Below are 25,433 nucleotides of genomic sequence, written 5' to 3' on the forward strand. Positions count from 1 at the left end.
GCAGCTGCATTGGAGCAGCAATCGCGAAGGGGTCTTATTAGTTTGCATTTTAGTGACTAAACTAATGAATTTCATAGGTCACAATACCTAGAAGCCGAAGTCTAACTACCCATCACAATGTTTTGTGCTTAGCTTCTTTGCTGTCGTAAACCAACTGAAACCGGCCTTCAGACGAATCCACCCGTCTCCTGTATATATTTGTGGTTTACTCAGCTACAGATATCATGGGAAAAGCAACGGCAGCCAGCTTTCAGTATAACTTTCCAACTACATGCTGGCTCAGACACCTCAATCTATGTGTAAGCTTCCTATAGGCACTCAATCATGCTGGGAGGAGCTCATTCTCGTCCAGGGTTCTCTCGACCATCAGAAATGTTCATGCTGGGTGCTCTCGGAAAACATTACTTCATTACTACCTCAATTCCATGAAAAATAAAGACTACAATGATGTTAGGATTGGGGAAGTTACCCAACCATTTATACTTCCTGCGTTTCTCTAGGACTGCTTGTTATTCAGTAAGTTACCTGAGGACTACACTAGATCATGCCCCCCAGTGGACAAAGGGCCTACAATCTGGCCGCGTCTACATTTACTTCATGTACGGCTCAGATTCGCATATCTCTGCACGCATTGCTGCTGTTTAATTACGTCTTTCATTTAACCTGTGGCCTGTGCTGACATTACCAATTAGGGCCAGATTTGTTCCAGTCTACCCAACAATGGAAAGGCAGCTTAGTAGATCCGGATAATTAAAGATATTTCACACAGCAATTACACGTCATTACGAACAAGTGACATGTGAACTCGGGAGATTAACCCTCGCTTTGCTGGTGTTCATACATGGATGATTGTAGATTGCCAACATGATCTAAATCTCTTACTGTATCCTGTTCCAATTACAGACTGCTGCAGAGTACATTATTCATACCTACAGCTTCACTGTGCTGAATAGATGCACGCACTACGTCCCATGGGTAAAGCTCCACTCTTTAGATTTAACAGTAGACAGTATTCATTGAGGTGTTTTTCCTTTCATATCGTGAACTGAAATTCAAACGATGCCAAGGCATTGGGTCTTACACTTAAATTACCATAGAAGATTTAAAGCCCTGCTCAATGAGAAATCACCTGAGTTATTTTGGTCTGTACAGAAGAGACAATTTCAGACGCAATGTGGCTATCTTTGTCCTGGGGCCTTTCCCTGAAAGCATAAAGCCAGTGTTACATTATATTATCACACTTTAGCTGTTTAGATAAATAACTAAAAATATATAAAAGAAGCATTTAACGCTAAAAATAAGGGCCCTTGCACACGACCGTATGCCCTCCGAGACATACAGTCCGTGAGCGGGCCATATGTCCCGGAGCAGCATTGATCGCGAGCACGGGAGCGCACAGCATCATAGATTACAATAATGCTGTGCACGTCGGGCCACCCTCGGTGCTATTGTCCTGCACTCATAAAATCATATGAGTGGAGGACAATAGACTCGGAGGGCATACGGTCGTGTGCAAGGGCCCTAAAAAGACATATCAGTGGTAAATATAATTCCTCGGGTCACCCGCCTCTTTCATGCAGCTAGAGATTGTATTTACCCATTTTATTGTGACAGCTGGGTGACCACCAATATGGGAACAGGTATGGTCAACAAAACATTAACTATGATTATGAACATCAAAACTTCCACTTTACACAGCTTTTGTGGAAACAGACACCACTGAAACTGAAGGCTGTATCTGCTATGAGGTGAGATGAGGGGGTGGCAGTATGCGGCAGGCCAATAGGTGCCACCTGAGACTCTGTGCAGGAGGTTGTGGTGATATCATTGTGAGCACCTCTGCCAGGACGTACAGGAAGAGGCCTGTGACTGTATCACAGAAGTCAATGGGGAAAAGGAGTCAAGTGAATATTTATATAATGATTTTCTGCATTACTGGGGGCATTATACATACTGGCACTACAAGGGGTCACTTTAAGCACAGGGGCACTGCAGGGGGACTTTATAGATACTGGGGTACTATTTGTATGGCACAATTATTTTTGTAGTATAGTGTTTGTGGGCACTGGGAAGTATGGAAGGCATAGTGAAAGAAGTCACCATGGTTTTCTGGTCAGAATGGAGAAGATGAAGAAAGAACATGTTTTACATCAGAGGGAAAACCACTGGATGTAACAGTATGTGTATTAGGGTTCATGCACATGACTGTGCCATGTTTTGCAGTCTGCAATTATGGATGCCGTCTGTGTGCGTTCCACAATTTGCGGGCCACCCATAATAGAAATGCCTATTCTTGTCTGCAAAAAGGACAATAGGACATGTTCTATTTTGTATTTGCAGGGCCACAGAACGGAGCAATAAAGTGAAACAACCTTCATGTGCAGAAAGGCGAAGTGCACCCCTGCTATTAAAATCAACAATGAAAGACAAGGAAAAAAGGGACTGTGCATGCTGTAATACCCAATACGCTGTGCACAACCTATAGTTCACTTTTGTGAAGATAATATTTAAACAATTATGTTTTCACTTTTCACTCAGTAATACAAAAAAATGACTTCAAAGGGAACACAAGTTTCACTTGAAATGTCAGGCTTTTAAACAAAGCATGCGTGCTGCACAGTCAACAATCCAGAAAATGGCACATGAACCGAGTTACCTGTAATTTTCCTGACGAGATGCTCTGCTCTCCATGGGAGAGATACTTGAGTGTACTGAACTCTGAGCCCCTGGTCTGGTGGGTGAGCGGGAACGAGATCTTGCTTTGGAGTTGGACTCCGCTCTGGAGTATCTTTTCTTCCCACTTCCATGTGGGCTCCTGTAAGGACACAATGTAGATCATGAATACAATACACATACAAATCTAATGGCTAACTGACATTTCAAGATAACGTGGGAGAAGAGCATATACATGTACATATATACACCAAACGGGTAGGGGAATTTATTAAGATTACCGCTTTGTATGCCAGCTTTAATCTCTGCTGTGCTGGCGCCAGATGCAACAAAATTCTTAACCGGCACACGGCTCTGAAAAACCGTGATGCAACTGGGGCCATCTGTAGGACAGATCTGAAATCTACACCAATAGGTACAACCTTAATCCACCTTTTATTGGTATAATATTGTGCAAAAAAAAAAAGCAATCATATTAGAAAATCTAACAACCTTCAATAGATGGCATTGATCACGTTCACATTAGTCCATAATCACCTGCTTCTCTGTGCATTCTGTCCTTATGGCTTTTCCGTGCACTCCGCTAGCACATTAGAAGAGCAAATTCATGAGCGTTCACAGCAGCATACTGCCCTTCAAAGGCACCACTGCTAAAGTGTGGCCATTCGCAACCAATTTACAATGCGTACTGATCTGCGGTAAAACCACATCAGCATGGTTTTCTGCCACACCCAATTATCGACCCTATTACAATCAGAAACTAAACAATTGATAATTACAAAAATGAATGCTGTGTAGAATCCCTGGGGTGGGATTGAGACCTGTTCTTCATATGTTACAGGGCGCTTGCTAGACAAGAAGCGGGCGCAGCGCAGTGGTATTGCGATAAGCAGGCCTGTGCATTATCAGCCTGCCTTCATTTGTACTACACACAAGTTTGGGGACTGGAGTGCTGCTGATCCAAGGACACAGAACTAGTAAAGCACTCGGAGAAGCAGCTCCCGCTGAGCGTTTATTAGCGTGCTGCTGGATGGTCTAGTCATTGACTGCTTAACACATGGAGATGTGGCTCACAAGGGAGATTTCATTTATCCTGTTTTCTAGAGACATAAATTAAGTCATTTTACACTCAGGGTTTTATGTGGGAAATTATTTGTCGAAGGTTTTATAAGCCAAAACAAACAAGCTTTAGTTTGTTGGATCATATTAACGGCAGATTACACACTGTAAAAGGGGAGAAATGAGCATCTAGCGGGCACATCTGCCCATCAATAATGAAATGTAAACATTTAAGATTGGCCTCTGCCTGGAAAAGAGCATAAAAAGGAAGCCAGCTGTATCCTAACGGTGCAGAAGTGCATGAGTAAATCCGTGCAGAAATAATCTGCATCCGGATGAGCAGCAGTGAGGATGCCAACGCACAAATTCCACCGTTTGAACAAGTCCAAGTCCTTCCCCTGCTTTTTCAGCAAGTGTGAAATCAATGCCCTCATTTATGTCACACTTGGTGGAAAAGCAGGGGAAGGACTTGTTCAAACGGTGGAATTTGTGCGTTGGAATCCTCACTGCTGCTCATCCGGATGAAGATCATTTCTGCACGGATTTCCCAAGAACCGCCTTTTTCACGTGAAAACTGATGGATGTGGGCGTGCTGCATGTGCAATAGCTTCATTGCTTGAGGATCTATCATACGCAAAACTGCGGCAGAAATCCAAGGCTCTTCCTCTACAAAAAAATTAACATTTCTGCAGTAAACATGCTATCTGAAGGTAGCCTAAGTCAGTTCTCTCTGCACTGACGAGGGGTAATCATCCCAAAACTGCTGTCTGCAGTAGTATTAAATTATGGGATTTAACCCTTTCAGGACCAGAGGGTTTGTCTTTTTTTTTTTTTTTGCGTTTTTGTTTTGCGCTTCCTGCCTTCCCAGAGACATAACTTTTTTGCCTGTTCACATACGAGGGCTTCTTTCTTTGCGGGACAAGTGTTGAATTCCAAATGGGGTGAAATTGCAAAAAAAAAAAAAACTAACAGAAAGAAATTCCACCACAGTTTTTTTTTTTTTATTTACGACGTTCGATGTATGATAAAACGGACCAGTTACTTTTATTCTACAGGTCAATAAGAATACGGCGATACCTTATATGTATAGTTTTTCTTGCGTTTTGATTTAAAAAAAAAATAGAATAGTGGGGGGAAAAAATCCATTTTATTTTTTTGGCGCCTTATTTTGACCCCTATAACTTTTTTCATTTTATGTACGAAGCTGTATTGGGCTATTTATTTGCGGGGCGATCTGAACTTTTCATTGATACCATTCTGAGGTGTATATGACTTTTTTTTTTTTTATAGAAAGTGATCAAAAAGAAAATTGTAGAAAATGAATCGACCAAAATCTGTGAATCAGCCATTTGGATGCTTTTTTCCGTTTGCCAAATGGGGAATATATTTTTATACTATCTGTGTTTTTGCATATTGAAACTCCCATAATGTGTATTTTTTACATGTTTTTTTTTTGTCCTTTTATTTTGGAAAAAGGAGGGTGATTTTTTTTTTTTTACACTTTATAGTTCACATAGGGAATGCATTCTGAATGGAGAGCAATCCATTCCGTATGCATCAGGATGTTTTCAGTTCAGTCCCCTTTACGGTATTTGGCCGGTGAAAATACAGCAGCATGCTGCCGTATTTTCTCTGGCCAAAATTCTGAAACACTTCCATTGAAATGTATTAATGCCAGATCCAGTACCAAGTGTTCTGGAAAAACGGATCCGGTTTTCCGGTCTGCGCATGCGCAGACCTTAAAATCTGTGAAAGAGATAAAATACCGGATCTGTTTTTCCAGATGACACCGGAGAGACAGATCCGGTATTGCAATGCATTTGTCAGACGGATCCGGATCCAAATGCTATCCGTTTGCATACGGATTCCTGGATCCGACAGGCCGTTCCGGCAACGGAACTGCCTGCCGGATTCTTCTAATGCTAGTGTAAAAGTACCCTTAAGGGGTTGTGCAGCGCTACAATATTGATGACACAGGGTAAGCCATCAATATCAGATTGGTGGGCCACCCAGGACTCCCACAAAGCATTTATGCTGTATTATGCCTCATGCAGACGTTCGTGGAACACGTTCCGTGAGACACCGGACTGGCATTGCAGGAGCGCGCGGCGTCCTAGCAACAAATGACGCCGTGTGCTCCTGCAATGCCAGTCCTTAAGTCACAGCTGAAGAGTTGGACCCCTGCCAATCTGATATTGTTCACCTATCCTGAGGACACTGCGCTACCCCTTTAACTGATCACGGTCATTAAAAAAAAAAAACTGCATAAAGCAATAACATGCTAATAACAATCTTCTACACAACATGGCACCCAATGGAGGAAGTCTGTTATTTCTCTCCATTTAAGTAGCTAAGAAACCTTGTGTGTCTGAGTGCTCAGCATGTGATGCCCAACTAGCTTCATTTCCATTATGTTGCCCAGTTCATTTCATTTTGCTAGGGCTGGCTGGGGAAAAATTACCAATATAACCAAGGCACCTCTCACATAGTTTGCCTGTATTTACAGCTGCTTGGATTCCCTTTTATTACAAGCTGCAGCCATGCTGCCAGGCACAGCTTGATCTGCTGCCCAGCAGATGTAAAGGAGTCTTACTGTGAAGTTATCATAGACCCTGAAAGGAGCTGCAAGCAAAGTTTATTCTCTAAACAATCTCTATAGACAAAATCAATCTGTATTGTTCTTTCGCACCAGGTAGTATTTTTATATTTAGGTGTATACATTTTAGTCTTTGTGGTACTCTTTGGCTAACCCAGATAAGGTTAAAATCTTGAGTGATGACAACTTAAAGGGAGTGTGTCAGCACTTTTGACCATGCCAAACAGCAGATCGTACTAGGTAGGGGCTGGGAAGAGCAGTACAAACATACATTTGGAGGAGCTTTTCTCAACAGGACTAGAGTGAATATGTAGCATTATTTTATTGTTTCAAGTACAGGTTCAGTGTGACAATTAGTGATAACCCACTTGCGGTAACCGTGGCAGAGCCACAATCGTGTACTGGGGAGGAGAGCTTACGTGTTGGGGCCGATCAGTCATCCATGGGATTGTTCATAAAAATGATCCCCAGGGCTGAGGATTTGGTAGATAAATGCTCCGCCTAAGACTCCGACTCCTCAGTTTTTTGTACTTCCGACTCCTCTGTATTTAATATGCGAATGTATTTTATACATTCCTTGAAGGAAAGAAAGAAGTTCTTCTAAGCTCTTCTAGCACAGAGAGGTAGTTGGGCAGAAGCTGCTGCCTTCTCCTTTGTGTGCTGATCTTCTGCTGAAGATAGGGCAGTGGGAGGATCCAGGAAGGGACATTTATTTTAAAACATGATTTCCCTAGTAGAATCCCAGAGTCATGTTTAAAGTTTAAGATAACATTCTGAGTTTACACGTTTTATAGCCTTAGCTGAATGACAGCAGTTTTTCCAATGGTTTACAGCTTCAGTCTTGAACTATTGACCCTCCATTCCCTTTACTTATACAAGTGTCTAGTCCTGCAAAACACATATTTACTTAATCCCTTATCAGTGAGAGGCTAGGTAAACCATGGGCATTGTGTTCCCTGTAACATCAGAACACAACACAATGGAAAGTATATGTATTGCCACTCATAATTGTGCATTGCGTGCCATATAGTGAAGCATATGAAAAGCATGCTTCTTCACATCACTGAACGCGTTTGTTTTGCGGTTACGTGAGGCACTGCATGCATTGGCCTTTATTCTTACAGTAGAGAAGTCATTAATTATAACTGTTTATGAATTCGGACATTTAAACTTGCTTTTTTTTATTTTTTTTATTCCAATTTAAAATTTAGTAGGAGTCGGTTCCGACTCCGACTCCAGGTACCCAAAATTGACTCCGACTCAGACTCCACAGCCCTGATGATCCCACCAACTAAACTGGCTGACCAGGGAGTAGTGATGAGCAAACTTGTGTTTCAAGTTCGGCGTACAAGGTTTGCATTATCTAATAATTCTATAATGGATTCCGCTACCACGGACCATAACTTCTCCATAACAGAATTCTTAGATAATTTCCCAGCACGGCCAATTACATTTTCAGTAGACAAGAGTTTGCTGTCAGCCGTTGTGAATGATTCTTCGCACTAGATCTTCAAATAACAGTTGACTGAAATTGGCCACAGTTGGCTTGTGTGTGTTTGGCCACCTTAAAGGTGTTGTCCAACAAAAAATATTCTACAGTTTTCAAACCAGCACCTGGATCTGAATACCTTTGTAATTCCATGTAATTAAAAAGTTTGCATTGCCACTGAGTTATTCAATAATATGTATCTGTATAGCGCCACCTGCTGTTTGTTCTTTCTTATTTCCTTATCCTGCTCACTGAGAAGGCCGCACATGCTCAGTTTCATCCTTCAACCGCCTCCTGAGCTGTGATAGGGAGATAATGGACACGCCCCTGAGCTGCAGCAGAAAAGACACTCCCCTTGAGCTGTCAGCTTGATATAAATCTAACAGAGCAATGATTGGGTGAGATCTCTGGATCCATGTGAGGTACAGGGCGGGTTCTAACTTTGTTAGAAAGAGACTGTCATGTACTATATGATGTCTGAAGTTAATTTTTTATACTAGTTATGGGATAACCCCTTTAAGTCACACAACGCTTACTATCACTAACCTGTAATTACCTAGTCACATACCATAAACGTTCAATGGCCTGGCATCTAAACTCCAGCACCAGTTCTGCCCAGCTGAAAAGCAGATTAGACGTGAATCCTCAGAACAGATGATAAATATGCAGGGCAGAAATTGTCTAGATTTTATTTTTCCAATTAAGATATTCTATTGCGTTGGAACTCAAGTACACAAGTCCGTCACCCAGTTTTGTACTTTGTCTACACGTCAAGAAATTCCACACCAAAACCTGATGAATACTACAACCTGAAAAAGGCACTGCATGTCATGACTTCTACCAGGATTTCCTGTATTTCTTCATCTAGCAGTGCTGACCAGGGGAATGCCTACAAACCAAGAACTCAACTGAAAAGACTGGCTGTTGTACAGACTGCACATCCCTAGTAACCAGTCAACTCGTGTCTTGTTGAAGGCAGGATTGTCACATAAGAGAATAAACCTTTACTGGAAGTTTATATACTGTTGCAGTATAAAGGAAAGGTAAAGCACTCCCTGCAGTCAGGCTGCTGCTGCTTTTATTTTCCAGCCTGTCTTAGCTTAGCTCTAATCAGATAGGTGTCTATGACCATGTGGCTTCCCCGCGGTGGTATTCTGTTGAATCAACATGGTATGGCAGCATTACTTTAATGGGTTTTCTTTTCATCTGAGCACGTCTAAACAGTCAAAACACTGTGCTCATTGAATTTCATGGCCAATGACAAATATTCCTACTATATCATAATTGTAGAGCTAAATGAAATTAAAATAAGTCGTAGACATCTGCTGCAAACTATGAACAACAGTTTCAGCTCAGTGCTTCATAATATATGCAAGAAAAAGACATTGCACCTGCTTCTACACAACAAACTGGTGTCTAATGGAGGAAGTCAATTATTTCTCTCTATTTCTTTTAAGTGGGTTAAACAAGCTCATGAAAAAGACAGAAAAGTAACTGTAGGTGTCTGAATGTTCACAAGGTGATGCCAAAATAGCTCACAGGTAGGCATTTTTTATTTATTTTTTTCGATTAGTGACCAGCTTTCATTATCAAAGTTGATTTCATTTTGCTTGGGCTTGCTGTGGGCAAAATTACCCATATAAAGAAGATTGTTCTCACATATATTACCTCTATTTACAGCTGCATAGATTTGACTTTGTTATGAATTGTAAGGTAAGTGCTGTAAATTACTCACTGCCTCAACATATAATTCAGCTCTGCTACCAGACACAGCTTGAACTGCTGCCTAGCATGTGAAACATGATTCCTCCAGAGACAGGAAAGGAGGGGAGAAGGAAAGAGCAGAAGCGAATCATCATCAATAATTACCTAATATAATGTAAATTTCACATATTTACCGTTCAGTAGTTATAAAAGTAACTTTTTTCCTCTGCTACACACTGTTTCCTCATAAATTACCATGGCATTGACCTGTAGTTCTGAGCCTTTCTTAGGTCGAGCATGCTCAGTGTGTTGCTGTCAATTTTCTAGCTAAATGTCTTGTGAAACAAAAGGGGGTGTTAGTGTTCTGGTGATTCCTGAGTAGAGGGGTCGTGAATGCACTGTATATCAGGCAGCCAATCAATAAACATCAACACTCACAGCAGGAAAGCTAGGGATTGTGGGGATTGTAGTTTTGTGAGGGAAGATCAGGTGCCATGATACTCAGTGTGTTGCAGGGTCACACAGGAGCTAGACAAATGGATTGCAAGGTAAATTTAAACTCTGGTTATAGGTATGGGTTCTGGTTGGGTCACAGCTTGCAGCCTTAATGCAGTTTTTCAAAAGTAAGTTACTTTACTGGAATACCCCTTTAAGGTGTACGTCATATCTGCAGTATATGGAGGTGTTTAGTGGGAGGAGATGTGGATTACCACAGCCCAACAGAATTTCCATAATTTATGACAGTAAATGTCTGATGTACATTTGATTTTCTGTAACCTGGAATGCCAGAAAATACAACAAATTTATTAAGAGGCCAAATTTGGACCATCTTATTCCAATAAACTTTTCACAAGGATGTATGACAGAGCCATGCGGTGGACTGCTCCCATCAGCTCTGCTTGACTGACAGGTCTCTTGGTACACACGGAGAGACTATAAACCGTAAAGAAGGGCACTGGAGAAGGGACAGCAATAAGGAAAAGAAGTGCGACGACTTGTGAAGAGGTAGCAAATTGGAGATCCCAACATTGACTCCCCTACAGTTCCACTATGATTTGTATGTACAGACGTGACATGTTTGTAAAAACACACTTTAGCCAAAGAGTGGTGAATAGACACCGGCATCTACATTTTGAGGATTTCAAAAACACTGCTTTCTCTAGAGTCCCATATAGGAGACTTATGACACAGGAACGCACCTACAATTTGACGTACCAATACCAAACATGTTTCTTGCACATCAGATCCTTTGCAATCCTCTGAACAAACAGTAAAATGAGCAAGTCTAACAAAAAAGATTTAGCGGCAACCTGAGAGCTGCAGATGCTCGCAACAGGCTGCGATACCAGAGGAAGAAGAAACGATTCTGGACAAGAAAGGTAGTCAAAGCCTTGCAGCTGCACAGCCAATTCCCTGTCCCCCATATATCACAAAGGTCAGGGTCTGGAGGAGGCAGGGGAGCCTGCATGAAGATCCAGGGTCACATCATGGACATGGAAACAAGGAACAAGCTTATACTCTCCTCAGGAAATACCCGCAGAACTGCTGCAGCTGCTTCAGAAGCAATGAATGAGATGCCACATTTCCCATAAAAGACGGTGCTATAGGTCGAAATAAATACCTTCGTGGGAAGAAAAAAGCGCCACACACACATTATAAAAATATAATGCAGAGTTTCTCTTAAAGGGTATCTGACAGCAGATTTGTACCTACGAAACTGACGCTGATCTGTTGCAGCTGAAGGCATCTATATGGGTCCCATGTTCACATGTTCCTGCATTGCTGAGAAAAATGAAATTTTAATATATGCAAATGAGTCTCTAGGAGCAATGGGGGCGCTGCCATTACACCTAGAGGCTCAGCGCTCTCTGCAACTCCTGCCACACCCTCTGCACTTTGATGGACAGGTTCAGGCAGTGTAAATGTGATCACACCTGGCCCTGTGAAAGTACAGAAGGTGCGTAAGTTGCAGAGAGAGCTGAGCCTCTAGGTGTAATGGCAATGCCCCGATTGCTCTTAGAGGACTATTTGCATAAATTAAAACTTTGTTTCTCAGCAATGTGGGCACACATGAACATGGGACCAACACAGCTGCCAAGTGCACATGTAACAGGTCAGCCAGTTTCATAGGTACAAATCTGCTGACAGATGCCTTTTAAGACGTTAATAAAAATGCTTAAGACTGAGTGCCGTTCCTATCGATGGGCTGTGACTGGCACTGCACTGCAGTCCTAATGGCAGGAATTAGCTGAGCAACACTACCAGGTGCCACCTACCTATAAAAGTGGTAACGTTTCTGAAAGAAAGTTGCTTTTCTACTCTCAAACTGAACTACTGCAAAAAAATAAAAATTTGAAAGCACTGAATGGCTATAAAAGACAAATTCAAAGCCCATATTTCATAAGTATACAAAATAAAATAAGGAGAAGGACATATGTTCTGTGGGCACATGGCCTAATTGTTGTAGATCTCACCTAGATCTAAAAAAATGACACTGTGTAGAGTATCAGACTTGCTGGCACATTGGCACTGGAAAGACAAAATATATGAGCAGACAGAATAGAGCAGGGATGCCCACCCTGTGGCCCACCAGCTGTTGCAAAACTACAACTCCCAACATGCCCGATAGCTGTAGGCTGTCTTGGCATGCTGTGGGAGTTGTGGTTTTGCAACAGCTGGAGGGCCGCAGGTTGGACGCCCCTAAAAAAAAAAAAAGAGAAAAGTAGAGCCAGACATGATTAAGAAGGACTGAGTGTGCACTGCCTCTACATCTCCCCTAGGATGTCACATACAGAGATGGGATCATCCCACTGATGACTCTGGGCAGCTCTATTTTTCCGATATTGATCATGGATGGACAGAAGAAAATGTTGTCCTCTTTATTCTTCTAATCTGCCCTCCAAATAATTATGATGGAAGTAGACTTGCTGTATGCCTGCAGAAACCCATAACAATGAACAGATTTTATAATTTTCAGCAAAATACATATTGTATGAGGGATATTTTCATCTTCATCTGTTCTTGCTGTACAACAAATGCAAAATTCTTATTAAACTTTTACACAGAAAGACTTCTATTCATTTTAACTACACGGGACAAGTTATTCTATACTAAATCCTTCTAAAGCCAAGCCTGTACACAACGTCTACAGTCTGGAATCTTAAAAGCTAAAAAAAAAAAAAAAAAACTCATTATAAAGAAGCCCATATTCTAGAAAAGTGAACAGGACAAATGTTAAGAGCCGACTTCAGAAAGGACCCCTGGAGGACATGAGCTAATTTGCCCTAATTTGTCTCACTTATTACACAGTGCGCTAGTGAGTCACTGCAAGAGCAAGAAGAGCGCGGATTACAGGATCACAAATGTATCTTAAGCCAAACTCACAAGCAAGCTCCATCAGAAATGTAATCTTTCTTATATCATTCGGTGCTAAAACAAAGCACATTAAAACCAGAAGGACATAGAAGGCAAAGGCATGTGGGACTTTTAAGATGTCTTATGGTGGATGCATGGAGCGCTTGCTACAAAGAAGATTGTGGAATGTGGACTTCCAGTGTCAGTCAGCTGTCTGGCAGCTCTTGACAATGACACAGCATCATATAGAATAATAAGTGTGCCGCAAGCTTGGCTAATACAAGTGGTGTGCGCTGAAAAAAATCTGGTTCATGGGCACACATACCAGCCACTGGATTAGAAAAGGACATCAATACCACTTTACTTATGTGACTCTGGTCTTTAAATCTCCTCAGCAGCACTCTTAGCAGATTTTCTGGAAATTTTCTGGAATGGTCAACCATGTCCTACAGCTACTATTTTGGTGGTTTTCAGCACCCCCCCATAACTAGCTGTTTGAAGAGAACTCAGCGCTCATACAAGCACCGTGTTCTCTTCTCGGTTAACCTGCTTGCTGTCGACATTGCAGTGGCGAGCAGGTGTAATTACAACTGCTACATTCACTTGAATAGGAAGGAGTTGTACAGAAGTGAATGCTGCTGCAATGTCGACAGCAAGCAGGTAAACGGTGAAGAGAATGCAGCGCTCGTACGAGAGCGGTGTTCTTTTCAAAAGGATGATTGGCAGAGTGCCAGTTGACCTATGTGGATCATCAATATTATATAAGAGGATAAGCTCTTTGAGGATAGGTTTTCTACTCGTGACTGGTTTGGAGCAAGTGGTGCAACCCTTGCAATGGAACAGAGTTATGATATTATGGATGTGAAGAGGTTAACACAGCATATTTAGTAGACATATCATTCACAAACCATAGACCTCTGGGCGGCATTAATTTGTAGGGTGAATATTTCTACTAGTTAGTAAAAGACGCCATCAGCTGTTGCAGTGATTACTTTTAGCACTTAAACAATAAGAAAGTCACTAAAAGTCCTAATAATAAACAGGAGATCTGCATAAACTGCTTAAGAATGTAGCTTACTTCAACCTTGAAGACACAGTCTCGCATTTTGCCTCACTGCATTTCGAATTTTCTAAAATGTTATTACGGTATAATTTTTCAGTAAATAAACATTTAAGGGGTATTCCAGTAATAAGACACTATCCCCTACTGACATGCTGTTCATGACCTGACTGATGAGGCCAGCGTTTGGCTGAGCGTTCACGTCAACGATGGACGTGGTGTTACCAATCCCAGCCCGAACTGAGGAATAGACCAAAAGTGCTGGAGCAGAGGGACCTTTAGGTAAGGTAAGTTAAAGGAAATGCGTCACCAGAAATGTTTTCTACCAGTTAAAACCAGATAGCAACACATTTTTTTCTGTTTCTACTTTCTGATTACAGATTTTTTTTTTTTAATTCTATATCCTGAACATGATCATGGGGGCGGCCATCTTGCCTGAGCGGTTCTTATCCTCATCTAAAAGGCATTAAGATAACTGCTTTATGGCAACCACATGGGTCATAGACATAATGGTGAGGAGGGGATCTCATTCACTTCTATGGGAGAGTTTTCTAGGCCAGCTCTGTGACCTGTGCATGTAAATGGTGGATCCCGTCTTCTCAATACAGAGGCGATATCATTACAGGCAGGATTAGATTGAAAGATAAGCAGGTAACTGCAATAACGTCATCTGCACAGATGAGAAGTGGCGCCCATTATTAGGCTTAATGACCAGTGGGAAAACCGCAGGATGTTGCGTTTTTTGTTTACAGATATCAACATGGAAATTAAATAATATCACCAAAAATTCTTTAATACTCTGTTAAACATAAAAAACTGTTTTAAACAATAGGTCGTTTTCTGACGACACATTCTCTTTACTGTCTGCTGCCCTGATCTTTTTAAATCATGTCAGACAAGCAAAATTCCATGCCAAAACGTGACCCTTTATATTTCTGCTAATTATTATTATTCTGTAATGGATGGAGTCTCACCCATCTGAAGATAAGCCTGAGGATGTTTAAAACCATAAAACTAATCAGCAGGCGATGACAAACCTGTGCTTTCACATAACTCATAGGTTCCGGTGATAAAACTGATCAGCAGGCTATGTCTACCTGTGCACTTACATAATTCATAAGCGCCGATGCACTGCCTTTAGTGGTATAGAGTGAAGTACACAAAAGCGCCAGGAATCTGGACAATGCTCAAGTGCTGAAGGAAAAAGGAACGTACATTGTGCAAAAAACACAAAGCTCTTCTTGCAAACACAGCGCGAGACTGAACTTAGCTTGCCTCCAAAGCTGTGGAAAGTACTACAAAGCACAGCAAGATCACCAGGTCTGGAGACAATATTCATTATCACATCTGCGGCGGATTCTCTTGGATAATCATTTGTACAAACAAGGGCTTTATGTTCCCTGACTGCTGAAGCATACAAAAAAAAAAAAAATAATCAAGTCATACACAAATGAAAAAGGCATTATTGTTTCCCAGCCAATATAGCATGAAAAAGGAAAAAATAAGAAAATCATAAAAAAAAAAAAAAAAAAAATTACAGTGAGGAAAGGAATATCATTACATTTCATCCTTGAGAAGACCATAGGCAATGACAAAGGCAAAGTAATCACGGTTGGGAAGGCAACCCATAGTCTGTGATAAATTGGACTTGAGCGGTTTAAAAAATGAATGAAAGACTTTTTTTTTTTTTTTTTTTTTACAGAAGAAAATGGCAATTTTTTTGTGCAGCAGGATATAATAAGTTATTCTTAATCATATTCATTTTGATTGTTTTCCTTAAAGGGGTTTTCAAGTTGTAAAATAAATTGAATATATCAGCATTAACCCCTTCAGGACCCTGCCATTTTTAGCAAATCTGACATGTGTCTCTTTATGTGGTGATAACTTAAACGCTTTTACTTATCCAGGCCATTCTGAGATTGTTTTCTCGTCGCATATTGTACTTCATGACAATGGTAAATTTGAGTCAAAATAGTTCATTTTAATTTATTTAAAAAATACCAAATTTACAAAAGAAAATTTGATTTCTCTACTTTTACAATAGATAGTAATACCTCCAAAACGAGTTACTACTTTACATTCCCCACATGTCTACTTCATGTTTGGATCATTTTGAAAATGACATTTTATTTTTCTGGGAAGTTAGAACGCTTAGAAGTTTAGAAGCAAATCTTAACATTTTTAAGAAAATTTCCAAAAACACTTTTTTTTAAGGACTAGTTCAGTTATGAAGTCACTTTCTGGGCTTACATATTAGAAACCATCCATAAATCACCCCATTTTAGAAACTACCCCCCTCAAGCTCCCTGGCGGTATGATTATGTCAGGAATTTTGTACCAAAATTGGTACAATTTTTTGCATGGAAATTTGGTGTTATGTATTGTAGGCCTGCAATTCTTAGTAATTACTTACTAAACTAATTACTTACTAAAGTTTGAAACTTTACAGTGATCAACTGTTAGATCTGAGGCAGAGGCGTACATAGGAATCACTGGGCCCCATAGCAAAAATCTGAATTGGGCCCCTTAACCCCGCCCACTACCCACCATGGCCCCTCCCACTTCCTGACTTTGCTCCTCCCATGCCACACCCCCATTAAATAAATTTATACATGACCTACAGAAACTGTTAGGGGTTTCCTGGGGGTGACCTGTCACATGGGATATCTGCTGCAGCCTGCAGGTCTCCTTATTTGGGGTGCCATGTTAGGCTACTTTCACACTTGCGTTCGGGTCTCCGCTTGTGAGTTCTGTTTGAAGGCTCTCACAAGCGGCACCGAACGGATCCGTCCAGCCCTAATGCATTCTGAGTGGATGCGGATCCGCTCAGAATGCATCAGTATGGCTTCGTCTGTCCTCCGCTCAACAGGCGGACACTTGAACGCTGCTTGCAGCGTTCGGGTGTCCGCCTGGCCGTGCGGAGGCAAACGGATCCGTCCAGACTTACAATGTAAGTCAATGGGGACGGATCCGTTTGAAGTTGACACAATATGGCTCAATTTTCAAACGGATCCGTCCCCCATTGACTTTCAATGTAAAGTCAAAACGGATCCGTTTGCACTATCATGAACAAAAAAAAAAATATTTTTTATTTTTTTGTTCATGTTAATGCAAACGGATCCGTTCTGAACGGATCTAAGCGTTTGCATTATAGGAGCGGATCCGTCTGTGCAGACACCAGACTGATCCGCTCTGAACGCAAGTGTGAAAGTAGCCTTAAAGGGAATCTGTCACTAGCAATTTACCCCCAATTTTTTTTTTCATGAATCCATGTTTAACAGAGTACCTGTTTTCCATCTGTCTTGTTCTTTTGATTGTGAGTCTTGTCATTTCTTCAAAAAATCGATTCTTATGATATGTAAATGACGCTGTAAGGAGCCCAGAGGGGCGTTATTCTTTCTACACGGTGCCCAGGAACGCCCCTCTGAAGTGCCGTGCCCGGCTAAATTTGAAAACTAATAACGCCTCCAAGTTCATCTAAATCGCCTCCCAAATCCGATCCTCCTCTCGCTGGCATCCCAAATCCCGCGCAGGCGCAGTGCCGGCGATTGCCTGCGCTATGATAAGATGACTGACGGCACTGTGCCTGCGCGGGATTTGGGATGCCGGCGAGAGGAGGATCGGGGTGTTTGCCGCAGAGCGCGGCACTGAGGAGGGGGGGTGTTGAGCACTTAGCCGCGCCTCTGGGAGGCGATTTAGATGAACTTGGAGGCGTTATTAGTTTTCAAACTTAGGCGGGCACGGCACTTCAGAGGGGCGTTCCTGGGCACAGTGGAGAAAGAATAACGCCCCTCTGGGCTCCTTACAGCTTCATTTACATATCATAAGAATCGATTTTTTGAAGAAATGACAAGACTCACAATCAAAAGAACAAGACAGATGGAAAAAAGGTACTCATGGATCCATGTTTAATAAAGTACCTTTTTTCCATCTGTGTTCTTCTTTTCCATGTCAGTCTTGTCCTTTCTTCTAAAAATCGATTCTTAGGACATGCAAATGACGCTGTAAGGACTGGAGCCCAGAGGGGCGTTTTTCTTTCTCCACGGTGCCCAGGAACGGTGCCCCTCTGAAGTGCCGTGCCCGCCTAAATATGAAAACTCTAACACCTCCATGTTTAGCTGAATCGCGCATGCCCAGTGACGATGTTGAAGCTGTTGCCCTCAGCCGTATTATCAGAGCGCAGGCAATCGCCGTCACTGCGCCTGCGCGGGATTTGGGACGCCGACGAGAGGAAGATCGGGTGTTTGCAGAGCGCGGCGCTGAGGAGGGGGGCGGGTGTCTAGGGCCTTAGCCGCGCCTCTGGGAGGCGATTCAGCTAAACATGGGGGGGGCCCTGGGGAGAAAAGCAGCCGCATAGCCGGCTGCAGGTCATGAGTGGGCGGGGCCTTATCTGCGCTACGGGCCCCCCAGTGCCGCGGGCCCCATAGCAGTGGCGTCGTCTGCCTCTATGGGCGGTACGCCACTGATCTGAGGTGATACAGTGCAATCCTCTCAGATTACAATGTATTAACTCTTATGTGTGTGTGTCACTTTATAATTTTGAATTTCCCGCCCAGTTCCGCTCCCATGCGCTGCAGGTGCTCGCAGGGAACAGAACCAGGAAGTCAGATGCCAGCCGACGCTCTCGCCTGCGATCACAGCGGAGAAGGTAACGGGACTTTGCTGACAACTCTTCAATGTTACCCCGAGCGTGACTCGGGGTTACAGCTCCTGGCAGTGAAAATTAATCCCGAGTCATGCTCGGGAATACCGCTAGGAAGGTTAAAAACCGATTTTACAAACTTTGTTAACCCTTTAGGTGCCCCACGAGAATGAAAGGAAAATGGGAATTAAATAAAAAAAAAAAAATTTTTATCAGCAGATTTGAAATTTGAATCCATTTTTTTTTCTGCAACACATCAAGGGTTAACAGCCAAACAAAACTCAAAATCTATTACCCTGAATCTGGAGTTTACATAAACATCCCATATGTGCTAAAAAAAACACATGTATGAGCGCACAGCAGGCTTCAGAGTGGAAGGAGCACCATATGGCTTTTGGAGAGCGGATTAAGGCTACTTTCACACTTGCGGCAGGACGGATCCGGCAGGCTGTTCACCCTGTCGGATGCGTCCTTCCGCTGTTTCGCCGTGCCGCCGCTCCGTCCCAATTGACTATAATGGGGACGGGGGCGGCGCTCCGGCGCAGTACGGCAGGGCACGGCGAAAGGCCGCCAGACTAAAAGTCCTGCATGTCCGACTTTTTTGTCCGGCGGCCTCTGACCGCGAACTGCGTCAGAGCGCCGCCCCGTCCCCATTATAGTCAATTGGGACGAAGCGGCGGCACGGCGAAACAGCGGAAGGAATGATCTGACAGGGTGAACAGCCTGTCTGTTCCGTCCTGCCGCAAGTGTGAAAGTACCCTTAGCTGGAATGGTAATTTGGAGCCATGATGTATACGAAGACACCCTGAGGTGCCCCTACAGTGCACAGGAATCTTTCAAGGTGTGTAGAGAGCACTTTGACCTCTAAGGTGTTTCCTAGAATTAGGAAACATTTAGCAATGAGAATGAAAAATTGCATTTTTTTTTTTACCACAAAAAGGGTGCTTTTCACCCACATTTATCACAGGACAAAATGCACCCCACATTTTGTTCCCCCAAATACAGCAACACCCCATTTGTGCTAAAAAAATAACGTATGGGCGCACAGCAGGGCTCTAGAGTCAAACAGCAAAATAAGGATTTTGATGGCAGGCCTGAATTGGCAGACATGTATTTTAGCTGCCACGTCGCATTTAAAACATTCCTGAGGTCCCCATAAATTTAAAACCCTAGAAAGTGACCCCATTTTGGAAAGAGCCCCCCCGTACAAACATTTTAAGGGGTGGAAAGGGCACTTAACAGCTGTTTCACAGAAATGAATATGTAGTGGTTTGTGAAAAGTGGATCTGTAAGCTATTCAGACTAAATCGGAGATATAAGGTGATAAAACTACAGGGTACATCATGGATAAAATTAAATTAATACTCCATGGATGAGTGGTAGATTTTAAAACACTCCTGCATGCACAGGCCAGGTTTTTCAGGGAACGTTTTGCAGTGGTAAATTGTGTCTTTCCTTATCCCCTTTTGGAACACACCCTGAATCTTTTTTGGGTCCTTCCCTTCCTCTCTGTTTGGGGAACTTCACCAGGGAAATGTTGCCTTGGTACAACACGGGAACCATGACTTCCTGAAGTACTGGGACCCTCCCGGCCTGGCTTTGAAAAATTAGGGCCCTGATAACTAACTCTTGGAACTGAAGGAAAGTTCCTGTGTAGCACGTATGCATTGTACATTGCCATCTGTACAATGCGCAGGGCCAGCTTCTTGTGCCACACTTTCGTTTTTCGTGCGGCACTGTAGGGCTCAAGAAATTAATCTGAAAGATCCACCGCTCCCATGTGCCTGTTGTAGTCCAGGATACAAACTAGCTTGGGGGGTAGTGGTTGTGGCAACTCGTACAGGAGCAGGGGAGCTGGTGTTGGTGTGAATGGTGGTCAGTAAAAGGACATTACTCTTGTATTGAATCACCAGGATGTTCTCATGGAGGAGAGCCCTACTTTCACCCATTCTCAGTGATTGCCTACCAGGGATCTAGGGAGGCCTCTCAGATTTTTGCGCACTGTGCCGCAAGCCACAGTACCTCTGGCAGTTAGGGGCCTGAATAGGGGTATGCTGGTATAATAGCTATCCACATAGAGGTGGTAACCCTTATCCAGCAGTGGGTGCAGTAAGTCCCACACGATCTTCCCACTAACTCCTAGGCTGGGGGGCATTCTGGGGGTTCTATCCGGGAGTCTTTCCCTTCGCAAATAAATGCAAAACTTGTGGGTGTACCCGGAGATACTCTCACAAAGTTTGTATATCTTTATGCCATATCTTGCCCGTTTGCTAGGCAGGTACTGGCGGAATCTAATCCTCCCTTTGAAAAGTAATAGGGACTCGTCTACACAGACATTTTTATCACGGTTGTACACCTCAGCAAACCTGGTATTAAAGTGGTCAATGACAGGCCTAACCTTGAACAGATGGTCAAATGTTGGGTTGTTTTGGGGTGGACACTGTGTATTGTCGTTGTAGTGTAGGAATTTCCGAATTGACTCAAATGGCTTCCGGGTCTTACTGTAAATTAGTCTGGTAGAAAATGTCCGAACTCCAATATTATCTGACGTTTGTCTTCTTTACTACGCGCATATGCAGCACGAGTCCCCAAAATGTCATCATCTCTGCTGCACTTACTGGGGTCCAACCTAGGGGGGTCTAGCATATGCCAATGTAGGGTTCTGATCAATTAATTGTTGGGTGTATAAATTGGTTTAGGCCACCATTAAATTGACAAAATCTTCAGAGAAGAAGATTTAGAAAAAAATCTAGTTCAGTGAAGCCGGCACTGTCTATCTGTATTCTAGAGCTGCCCTCAAAATTCGGAATTTGGGGCTGATAATCATCAGGGGGTGGGGTCCATATGGGCTCACTCTGGGGGTGCTGCTTCAGCTGTTCTGGGGCGCCTTCTAGAGGGTCCCTCATCAGTGGATGATGATGATGATGATGATGATGAGGGGGTAGAGGAAAGTGGCATCCTCTTCTCCCTCACTGGCAGACTCCGTATCGGAGGCAAGCATGTCGTATGCCTCTTCAGCTGAGTATACTGATTGGGACGGACGGGCAGTTTTTATTTTATTGGAGTGTAAAATGTGTAAACCTTTATTTAGTGTGAGGTGTGTGTATGTTGTGTTTTCACACGTGAAGGGGCTTGTAATACATTTTAAATATAGAGAAAAGGAGTAGAGAACTACAACTAACTACACAAAAAAAAATAAAAAATAAAAAATTTGCACAGTAAACTAAGCAGACCGATCAGAAAAAAGGATGTTTCTCATCAGCGCTCAGCAGGTGCAGGACACATGTACATATTATGTGCGTGTAAAAATCTACACTAACGCTACCTAAAATTGATTTCTATTTAACACTAAAAATATATATATATGTATTTTTTTGTGTAAAAAACACGGAGCACAAAAGCAAAAAGTAAAAAAAAAAAATGAATTGTACTTATTGGTGCTCAGGGCTGCAGATCGCACGCAAGCTGCTGTTTGGTGCGTACGTGCAGGCACTGCAGTATAAAAATTTACCGCAGATAGAAAAATTATAATAAAAGACAATCTAAAATATCAACATATACATATAAGATTATAACTATTACTTGAAAATGCACAGATGAATAAAAAAATAAAATGTCTGCACTAAAAAAAATGAGCCAAGGTGCTGAACAGTGATTTACAGACTGATCAGCGCTTGCGGTCAGAGCCCGCACGCAGAAAAAGTGGTGCAGAGCTGGAAAATTGTAAAACAAATACCAAAAAAAAGCACACGGACCAAAGGGCGTCCGTAAAAAAAAGAACGGGGAGGGTGGGGCGGGAAGGGAGAGAGTGGTTTAGGGATCTGGAACAAATGAAAAAATTAAAAAAGTCAGTGCAGCAATTCCAGATGTTTTTTCTTTCAGCAGGAAAATTTCTAATCGCAGAGGTGGTGCACTAGAAGTCCCAGCAAGCAGCACAGAACCTGTCTGCATGCAGTCACCAGCTAGAATGGCTGCCTGCAGAGACATTCAACCCTTTCCTGTGCAGCTATAGCGCTGCCATTGGCTGGAGCGTTGTTCCAGCCAATAGCAGCGCTGGCAGGGGACGCCAAACACTGGTGTCCCCTGCCTGACCTCGGGGGAAACAGGTGCTGACTAGTTCAGCAGCAGTCATCTCCCCATGATCCTCCCCGCAACTTACTTCTGCTTCCGTCGCTGCGGTGTGCCGGTCTTCATGCAGTGGCAATGGGCATTTTTTTTAGCAATAGTGCAGTGCAATGAGAATGGTTGAAGTCTTTGGATTAGTTTCTCGGAAATTGAAAACTAGTAGTTATTTCGTCAGAATGTTCTATAGGTAACAAAACATTTACCGTCCGTTGTTGAGAAAATAAATACGGTATGTTATAATTGATTAGGGTCCATTCAGACGTCCGTAAAATGGGTCCAGATCCGTTCCGCAATTATGCGGAATGGGTGCGGACCCATTCATTTTCAATGGGGCCGGAAAAGATGGGGACAGCACAGCTGCGGACAAAAGGAATCCTCTATTAAGTGCCAGCGATGTGCGGCATCAGTGTTACTAAAGTTACTAAACTTCTGATTTACAAATTAAAAACTTAAAATGTTAGATTCGCTCTCTAAAGCGATGACAAAATTCTCAGTATAATGTTCAAGAGCTAAACATTCTGACAGGATTGCTACTGCACCCCCAGGAACAGTAAATTATCTTTCAGATAGTTTTTCACCAGGGAGAACTCTTGCATAGTAACACTGTGTGACCTGTCGCGGGGCGTAGAGGAGGGAAGTGACAAGTGCTCCAAGTGTATTTATGGCTCAAGTTGCCACACAGCAAGCCCATTCAGCCACTGCCCCTTGAAAATCAAAATCTCTTCAGTAATCCAGTAACTATTCTTATAGTGTAAATTATGAACAGGAACATGGAGCTAAAGGGGTGACGTCATTATCATTCATAATGTTGTATGGTGCAGTAAACAACAAGGTCAGAATGGCAAAAATGATGGTGATATCTTCCGAATGGTAGCAGCTAGAAACATGCAACTGGTCTTCTTTGAACGCATTCCAGGCTTTCAGACAATACCAGAATGACAGCAATATGTTCAGTACGGGGGGAAGATATCGCTGATAGAAAATCGGGATGCTGTGAATGCAGCTAAAAGTAAAAGCAGGTTTTACCTGCGTTTATTCCCGACTTGATTCCTAACAGTGATTTCTCCTCTGTTGCTTGGACTTCAGCGGTCATTTGGGTCTTGCATGTTTCTAGCTACTATTCAAGAGATGGCAGCATCTAAAGCAGCCCTCCCCTCTCCAGTTAGCTACTTTCCCACTGCCCGAGCTGGACTGGGCAAAACAGTTAGGTGGTTAATATGAAATATACTTGATCACATCTGCACAGAGGTTCCCACCACAGATTAAATGCCTTCCCTTGAAAATAAAACACTGTCCATTGTGTGCACAATTTTCAAATAACATCTCACATATACCTGTCAATGTTTTTCAATTCCCAGGTACATCAGGATAAAAGAGAATTACAGAAGGACGCGTATAGTGTAAATCTTCTCTCATAGTGTATAAAGCACTGAGTTATAGCAGTGTGCACAGGAGGGATCAGTGCCGTACCTGGCACTATGGGATGTTAGTGTTGATGGGAAACATCAGAAGCTGTTTCCACACCTAAACTGGAATATTTTAGGAATATCAGGTCCAGAGATTTACCAGAGTTGGCCTTTCACACAACTGGCTATCAGCCCAGAGATGTTCCTTGTCAGGAACTTTCTCACTAGAGAGGAAATCATCTGGTTGCATAGACATGGGGCAAGTACTTCAACGCACCTACTGTGATTTTGCTTAACATTTCACTGCTGTGTTCACTCAGACAAAACCCAGATTTAGTACTAGGGCGCTGGGGAGAAAAGTTCTGGGATAGATACTGTGGATCTTTGCATTCACACATACAGCTCCTCTGGGTAAACTCCAGAAAATATCTGGGTTACCCTGTAAATGTGAATGGGGCTAGAAAGAAGAGAGCATCAACTAGTAGCCCTGCATTTACATACCGAAGCAGTGCAAAATGGAACAAGACCTAAGGTTAGAAAAAAAAATGTCCGTCTGCACTACAGCTAATTAACAGACAGCCAAGTGTGAACAGAATGCAATGTGTAATGTAAGGCACACTTTAAGGTGAGCTCTTCCATTCTAAACTCCTTGTTCCTATAGCCTTTATAGTCAAAAGATTTATTGTCAATGACCGTAAAACCTCCAAAGTAAGGGACAATTTTCCCCCCAAAGTGCTTAAAATTTAAAGATTATAACCAGATGTGTTGCATGATACAGATGAGGATATTCGTACCGTGACCGTTTACTGCTGTATCCAGGGTTTTGTCCAACGCGATAAGAACATGAGACATCTCTTTCTCGGTCTTCCTCTCTTCTTCTTTCTGTAGACTGTGGTGGTTTTCTAGGTGATCTTGAACGTGATCTGAAATAAATATGAACACAACATTATATAGAATACGTGGAAAAGATGTGCAATAACTAGGTCAAAAGATGAAAGAATAAAAGTTTCATACCATTTATTGGTAAAATATCAATATCACTAGAAACCTGAAACACAGTATGGATTAATCTTGATTTTTCCGTCTAATCTCTACATTCAGACGAGCCAACCAATTCTTCCCTTGTAGGCACTACTGGCTGAATACCATATTTCACGATTCGTTTTCTCACTTGATATAATAGACAACGAATACCTACACGATTCCTAAAAGACATACATCCAGTTCAACAGGGAGCTGTATACCATATACTCTTTAGATTCTGTGAATCTAAAGAGTTGAGATAATCTGTGAGTTCCACAAAGCGAGAAAGAAGGGGAATATTT

At 42.5% G+C, this 25,433-nt stretch overlaps 1 protein-coding gene across 1 annotated transcript in view; it reads right to left on the bottom strand.

Annotated features, from left to right (window-relative positions):
• LOC122924490 (splicing factor SWAP) overlaps window positions 1-25,433 on the bottom strand; it is a 181,604-nt gene that overhangs the window by 11,229 nt on the left and 144,942 nt on the right. Inside the window, exons 15-17 of the mRNA XM_044275621.1 lie at window positions 24,903-25,031; window positions 2,657-2,815; window positions 1,130-1,202 (exon numbers count right to left, since the gene is read on the bottom strand). Coding sequence (XP_044131556.1) covers window positions 1,130-1,202; window positions 2,657-2,815; window positions 24,903-25,031 — 361 coding nt within the window. The remainder of the gene's footprint in view (window positions 1-1,129; window positions 1,203-2,656; window positions 2,816-24,902; window positions 25,032-25,433) is intronic.

Source organism: Bufo gargarizans, chromosome 1 (genome assembly GCF_014858855.1).
Source record: "Bufo gargarizans isolate SCDJY-AF-19 chromosome 1, ASM1485885v1, whole genome shotgun sequence".
Taxonomy (NCBI): domain Eukaryota; kingdom Metazoa; phylum Chordata; class Amphibia; order Anura; family Bufonidae; genus Bufo; species Bufo gargarizans.